Genomic DNA, 7,501 nt, shown 5'->3' on the forward strand with positions numbered 1-7,501 from the left:
GTTCTACCTATAAACGTGTACGTGAAAAGCCCGAAGAGTCACATGTAATTCACTTGGAGCATTTGTTTTTATTTTGCCTTAGAGGACTTGTTTTCCTTGTAGGGAAATGAAAGCCGCCTTAGAGCCAAATTCGCACCTAACTAAGCAAGTGCGATGCTGGAAGCAGATCGCTGGGAGCAGATCGCACAGCCCCAGCTTTTGTCTAGGAGCAAACCCGCACGTTGCAGACGCGACCTATTCCCCGGCTAGCACCCCTCCTGCCCAGCCGCACACGCGGGGCCCGGGGCTGGCAGCCTGGTCCGCCCTCCCGGCGCCCGCGATCGGTGCGCATAGCCCCCCAGCAGGTGCCTTCCCTGCCTGCCGGACCCTTTCTCGAAGCCCGAATTTCCCTGAAGCCCCAAGGCTGGGAGCGACCCTATCCCAGTAGGCGAGCAATCGGGGCTGGTCCTCCAGGCGCCCAGGAGGAGCCGGGCACAGCGGCCTTTCTACGAGCACATCCTTAGAGGAATCTGAGGCCAGACTACCTCGGCCTCGGGGACCGCAGCGGGCTTCCGACTCTCCGCCCCGGAGCACCGAACTTTGCGGGTTGGGGTTGCAGCTCGGGCCGGGGCAGAAGGCGCGGTGCCAGCCTCCCCCCCAATCCCCCCGCCTCCCGGCCAATGCCTTCCCTCCTTTCTCTCCTCCTGCAGCCACCCGGCCGCCGACCTTTTCCTGGGAGGTGGTCGGCAGACTGCGGGCGCATTGTCTTATCCCACGTCGCCGCGTCCCTAGGTCCCCGAAGTGTGTAGCTGTCTGTGTGACAGATGGTGCTTCGGGAGCCTGCGAGGGCATGAGTCCATTTGCTATTGAAAGGAGCCTTCACGTTGGTTCCGTCATCTCTTGATTATTGCGAAAAGAGCGAGGGGTACGGGCAAGCCTTCCCACACCGGGCCGTCTGTGCTCAGGGCTGAGTTCCTCTGAAACCCCGGACGCCCCTTGCCCCAGGCCCGCTCGAGGCCCGCGGGCGCCCGGCTCTCCCGCGGCTTCGCCCCAGGCCCTCTGGGCGGGAAGCGCGCTTCGTGCCTCCCCGTGCCCTAGCAAAACCCAGGTGGATTCGTCGTTCGGATTCATTCGTTTGCCAGGGTCGGAGAAGTGAGGCAGGCGGAATGGCCGAGTTGTATTTAGTCGAAGGAAGCATAGAACCCAGTGGCGGCCTCGCAGGCCGGCGGCGGTTCCCCGGAGCAGGCCCGCAGGCCAGTCTCAGCCTCCCGGAGGCCGCGGGATCAGGTCCGGGATGCGGCCTGGGCCAAGGCGAGGCCTCTCCGGCTCCTGCGCCAGGCCGAGGCTCGGGTCTAGGCCCTCGGGTCTGCCCGCCTCGGCGCGCTCCCTCCCCGCGGGACCCGCTCGGAGCAGCGAGCCAGAGCGCCGTGGGAAGTTGGCCCGGGCCGCGCGGAAGCCCGGCGGGTTAGGCCCCCGCCCGCTCTCGCTCCTATCCAAAGAAGGACCCCCGCCCCATTTCCTTTTACTGATCGCTTTTCTGACTCCCCTCAGCCTCCAAAATGATGCTGAGTCCGGACCAAGCCGCCGACTCGGACCACCCCAGCTCGGCGCACTCGGATCCGGAGTCGCTGGGCGGCGCAGACGCCAAGGCGCTGGGCAGCGTGTCGGACCTGGAGCCGGTGGAGGAGGCCGACGGCAAGGGCGGCAGCCGGGCCGCGCTCTACCCGCACCCGCCGCAGCTGAGCCGCGAGGAGAAGCGCCGCCGCCGGCGCGCCACCGCCAAGTACCGCTCGGCCCACGCCACCCGCGAGCGCATCCGCGTGGAGGCCTTCAACCTGGCCTTCGCCGAGCTCCGCAAACTGCTGCCCACGCTGCCCCCGGACAAGAAGCTGTCCAAGATCGAGATCCTGCGCCTGGCCATCTGCTACATCTCCTATCTGAACCACGTCCTGGACGTCTAGGGCCGGGGTCGCGGCGAGGGGCCGCCTGGCCGGGAGTGGGTGAAACGCGGCCCACTGGGGCGGCCGCCGCGCGGATGGCGGTGGAGGCGGCGGCCCTGCGGGACAGCGGCCACCGAGCCTCGGACCCGGGAGGAGGCTCGCACTGTGTTCTCTCCTGTCCGCCGGGCGACTCTAAGGTTTCCGACTCCAGAAGGGTGGGGTTGTCTGGGGAGTCCTGGGGCCTGCAAGGAGTGCGTTTCAGGCAAGACGAACCTCCTGGAGGCACCCAGACGAGTGACCTCCAGGCCTCCGCTCCGCGTGTTAGGATCCCTTTAGGGATTGTTGCTTTAGCTCACTGGAGACTTTGAGTTCTCCTGCGTTCATCTCCCACAGATCTTCACGTTTTGAAAGGATGAGGGGCAGAAGCTCAGAGTCTGGGCTTTTATCTTTAGACTATCTGGCTATTTTTACTAATTGACAAATCACCAAACATTCGGAGGGGAAGAGAGGGAATCGCCTCCAGGGCAAAGATTTAAGGCACAGAAAGGTGGAACACAGAAAACTTTCTGTTCCGTTGTGAAAAGGAAGGTTATAATAGAATCCAAATGAAACAGACAAGCCTAGACTATTTGGTAAGGCTAAAAAGACACATTGAGAACAGACAGACACTGTGGAGAGATTCGAGTTTGGTGAGATTTTTAACCCCAAGGTCTGATGCTACTGGAGACAGGAGAATCCATATTTAAATGGAAAATTTAATATCTGATTGCTTTTTCAGGCGAAGTGCCCCTTTATATATCCAAAAACATCTATTTGTGACCTTAAACATGTGGACCCATAGGTGCAGTTAGAAAAAGACAACCTATTTTTATTTATGTTAGAAGGAGTAGAGTATTTTTTTCAGACATTTATTTTTCAGAGTGGTGATAATTTTACTTTGGATACTCTGTGCCAATTTATTTATAGTCAAGTGTTTACACTTTCTCCTTGTGGAATAATTATGTCTAACTTTTTACGGTGTTTGATGAGATTATACTGTGGTCTTTCTTTTTGCTCTTATTATATTGCACTTGTATAACAAATTTCCCACACCTCCCTGTTTCTAAACATATTTTATATATTAAGATGTTTGTTGGTTCTTTTATTGTGAGATCAGCAACACTAGCACTTCACTATTATAGTTTTTTAAAAAGTAAGCGTTGTTATCCTTATCCGTAGTTATGTCTGAAAAGTACTTTGCGAACCGTTTAAAAGGAGAGTAGCTTCTTTGTGTGTGTGTGCGCGTGTGATGTTTGTGTGTGGGATGGTTTTAGGAAATTAAGTTATTTTCCTAAAAAAAAAAAAGAAAAAAGAATTCAGAACTACTTTCCTCTGTGACAACCAAAAAGAAAAGTCTGTAGCCTGATAATGTTTCATGTTCTCAGCTGTGAAACTCTTAAAACAAGGAGTGTATTTTAGAGATAAGGGAAAAAAAAAAAAAAAGAACCACATCTGCTATCCAAAGAATTTAGTCTTTTCAGGGTTTTTTTGTGTCTCTGTTGCTTTATATAATGCAATATTTTGTAGTGAAAATAGATATAATCTGGTTTCTATCTGACGAGTTTTTCATATCTCATGAATGGTGCGCTGTTTTGCATATAAATAAAGGTATCAAATAAAGTTATCTCCTTTATTTTAAACATACTGTCTAAAAATAATGAACATACTTGCTGAGCATAAAATATCTTAATGGACTCAATTCCTCAGAAAGCAACTAATTACAACAACAACAACAAAACTAAATCGTAACATGTATTGAGATGTTTGGTGCTCTTCTGAACTTGGACATTGATCCGTCAATAAATAGACACTCCACATATGATGGTGACATAGATCATGTTTCTCTCAATGAAGAAAAAAATTAGAGTGTTTCTATTAAAACATTGCTTGAATCATAGATTAATTTTGCTCTAAAAGAAAATTTAGTAACTAACCCAGTTTCTTCAAATTAGAGTTGGGAAACTGAGGTGCAAAGAGATTAAGTGTCTAAGTCACATGACTACTTAATGGCAATGAGAAGACCCCTCCTATGATGACTCTCAGTCCTTATGGTACTTATTAAGAATAGGGTGCACTTTACTGTTGGAGCACTGAGACATCTAATCAGGACATAGATTTAGGACATGATACTTGCAAGTAAGGAAAATTAATTAAACCCTGGACCAAACTGGAGAGATGAAGAATATCATTTACAAAAGCCCATGTTGTTGTTGTTATTCGGTTGCTAAGTCATGTCCTACTCTTTGCTACCCTGAGAACTTTAGCACACCACAATGGTCTATATACTTAATATAAAAATGTGAAATATTCTGTCTACAAGCAGAAGACATGAATAACTTAAAAACTACTTATATGTGTATACGTACACTCACATAGATAGAATATTATCAGTTATGAGCCTGCTGTTGCTGCTGCTGCTAAGTTGCTTCAGTTGTGTCCGACTCTGTGCAACCCCGTAGACGGCAGCCAACCAGGCTCCCCTGTCCCTGGGATTCTCCAGGCAAGAACACTGGAGTGGGTTGCCATTTCCTTCTCCAAATTATGAGTCTATATCACACCAAATCTCTGGTTGCAAAGTAAAAAATGTGATTATGTGGATGCTTGGGTTATACAGCTATAAAATGTCTGAGATTCTGAGCGTTTTTCACTTTTCATCCCAGTATCTTGTAGTCAGGTTCACAGATACATGATCAATGAGACTTCATTCTCTTCTTCAGCTGAGGAAAGCGCTTTCTCGGACATGAAAAATAACGGTGGCTTCTTTGGCCTTTTATCTGAACCAAGTTGTGGTCCTTGCAGCAGTGGCTAGTTATTAGGTCTGCACACCCACATTGTCTTTGGATTGAGTGTTCACAGGTCTTCCTCCCGCCTTGAGGAGTATGCCTATGTCCAGTCCTTACAGAGCTTCTCTACTGTAGTACAGAAAAGTCAGCCCTGGTCCTAAGTCAAGAAAACGAAGTCAACTTCTAGGCTCCCTTTCTTGGTTTAGGACCCCAGCTTCCAACTGACCAAGACAATCCTCTCACTGACATCCAGGAAGAGCCTATTAACTCACCTCTCTAGACTGTCTCTCGCCCCTGGAGTTAGACGGAGAGCAGGCATGGACAAAGGGCACCATCCCATCCCTCTCTAGGGACACAGTCCATACGATCTCAGGAGAGGATCTTTGCAATATCACTTCAAATCTGAGGCTTCTGAGCACTCTCTAGAAAGAAGGGCCACACTGGCACTCTGCGGGACCAGCGGGCGACTGACTCCTCCCTAGCACATGGCATGGACTCTGAGTATTCAGCCATAGGCAGGGGAGTAGCTCTGGATAATGGCAACGGTGATCACTCACTCTTACCCTCAACCAGTATTTACTGAGGACCTACTGTGTACCAGGGATCCAGTCTAAGGTACTAAAAATAGAGTAACAAATGACACAGAGTCTAGGGAGAAGAGCAGTATACTGGCAACAAATAAACAGTAGTTAATTGCAGGCATTGCTAAATGCTATGAAGACAAACAAAGCAGGGTAAGGAAATAGAGAATAGCAGCTGGGGGTACTGGGGAGGGTATTATTTTATTACTTAAAATTTCTTTTTTATTTTATATGAGAAGACAGACAATCAACAATGTTGTGATAGTTTCACGTGGACAACTAAGGGACTCAGCCATACATATACAAGTGTCCATTCTCCCCCAAACCCCTGGAGGGTGTTGCTTTAGACAGAGTTTAGGAAAGGCCTCTCTGAGGAGGTAGCCTTAGAGTAGAGACCCAGCTCTGCCTAACCAGCAGTCTCCACAATTGCTGCCACTCAGTGCCCTTCCTTCTCACCTCCTGTTAACCTGGCCTGTGGTCAGGCCACCAACACAGCCCACGGGATGGCTCACCACGCCCGCACGGGCAGCAGCCTCTCCCTTCAGCCCCAGCTCGCTCCCTCCCTAGGCAGGCAGGGGACCACGGTTCCTCCTACTGCTCCTCTCCCCTTCTGCTCTCTGGCCTGTGTTCAGCAACTTACCAGGGCACTGTTGCTCCCCAGAAAACCTAGACCCCACCTGGCCCAGCTGACAAGGACGCCTGGGCTGCATAGTTCTATGTCCAAATGTCCCCTCACTTCAGCCACTGTCTGGAGACATCCAGAGAAAAGGGACAAAAGTTCTGGGGGAAAAACCTTCCCTTGCTCAGGGAGGAGAACGGGAGGGGAAGCAGCAGAGAGAGTGGGTGGTGGGATACACCGGGAAAGGAAGAACAGCCTGAGGTCAGGGGAAACGGGTATGGGAAGAAATGAGGCTGGCGTTAAAAAGAATGAAATAAAGCCTTTTGCAGCAACATAGATGGGCCTAGAGACTGTCATACTGAGTGGAACGAGAAAGAGAAACATTGAATGATATCCCTCATATGTGGAATCTAAAAAGAGACGATATAAATGAACTTATAAAACAGATATAGCCTCATAGATTTAGAGAACAAACTTACAGTTGCTGGTTGGGAAGGGTGTGTGGCGAGGGATAGTTAGGGAGTTTGGAATGGGCCTGTACATTCTGCTATATTTAAAATCAATAACCAGCAAGGACCTACTGTATAGCACATGGAACGCTGCTCAGTGTTATGTGACAGCCTGGATGGGAGAGGAGTTTGGGGGAGAATGGGTACATGTATATGTAGGGCTGAGTCCCTTTGCTGTTCACCTAAAACTATCACAACATTGTTAGTCAGCTATATCCCAGTAAAAATAAAAAGTTAGAAAAAACAAAATAATATTCCCCACAACAACAGCAAAAAGAAATGAGGCTGGATGGAGGTGGAGGGCAGGGGCCGGGAATGCCTGCTTCCCATATGAACCCTGTTCTTGGTGCTTCCTCCAGTGGCCCTTGAACAAGCATCCCCTGATGCTATGATGAGGTACATAGACATAGTCAACCTCTCTAACACGGGATTTATCCAGGTCCCATCATTGCTGTCAGTCTCTGGATGCCCATCTTCCTCCCATGGAAGTTCAGGGCTGCAGGAGTTAAGGGAGTGGGGACAGTTAACTTGAATGTGTGTACAGCTGATACTCTCTTTCCAGGCTTAGAAGGATTATCTCATTTAGTATCGGTAGTGGTAGAAACATTAATAGCTAACATGTATTGAGTGTGTGCCATGTGCTTACCGCGTCAGTGCTTTGCAGGTATTATCTCACTTAACACCCAACAATCTAGTGCGATAGGTACTTTTGTCTCCATTGAACATATGAGGAACTTGAGTCTCAGGGAAATTAAATAACTTGTCTAGGGTCACAAAGTCATGTTTGTCAGTTTATCAAAGCCTCTTACCCTTATCTGAGGTTCCAGGTGGTGCTAGTGGTAAAGAACTTGTCTACCAATGCAAGAGACGCGGGTTCGATCCATGGGTTGGGAAGATACCCTGGAGGAGGGCATGGCAACCCACTCATGTATACTTGCCTGGAGAATCCCATGGACAGAGGAGCCTGGCAGGCTACAGTCCATGGGGTTACAAAGGGTCGGACACGACTGAAGCGACTCAGCACACAGGTACACCTTTATCCATCATATAC

At 49.7% G+C, this 7,501-nt stretch overlaps 1 protein-coding gene across 1 annotated transcript; it reads left to right on the forward strand.

Annotated features, from left to right (window-relative positions):
• Positions 1-1,538: 1,538 nt before the first annotated feature.
• On the forward strand, positions 1,539-1,940 carry NHLH2 (nescient helix-loop-helix 2). Its single transcript, XM_068962703.1, has one exon. It carries the CDS (start codon positions 1,539-1,541, stop codon positions 1,938-1,940), a length of 402 nt encoding a protein of 133 aa, XP_068818804.1.
• Positions 1,941-7,501: the final 5,561 nt, after the last annotated feature.

The sequence above is a fragment of the Capricornis sumatraensis genome, chromosome 2 (genome assembly GCF_032405125.1).
Source record: "Capricornis sumatraensis isolate serow.1 chromosome 2, serow.2, whole genome shotgun sequence".
NCBI lineage: Eukaryota > Metazoa > Chordata > Mammalia > Artiodactyla > Bovidae > Capricornis > Capricornis sumatraensis.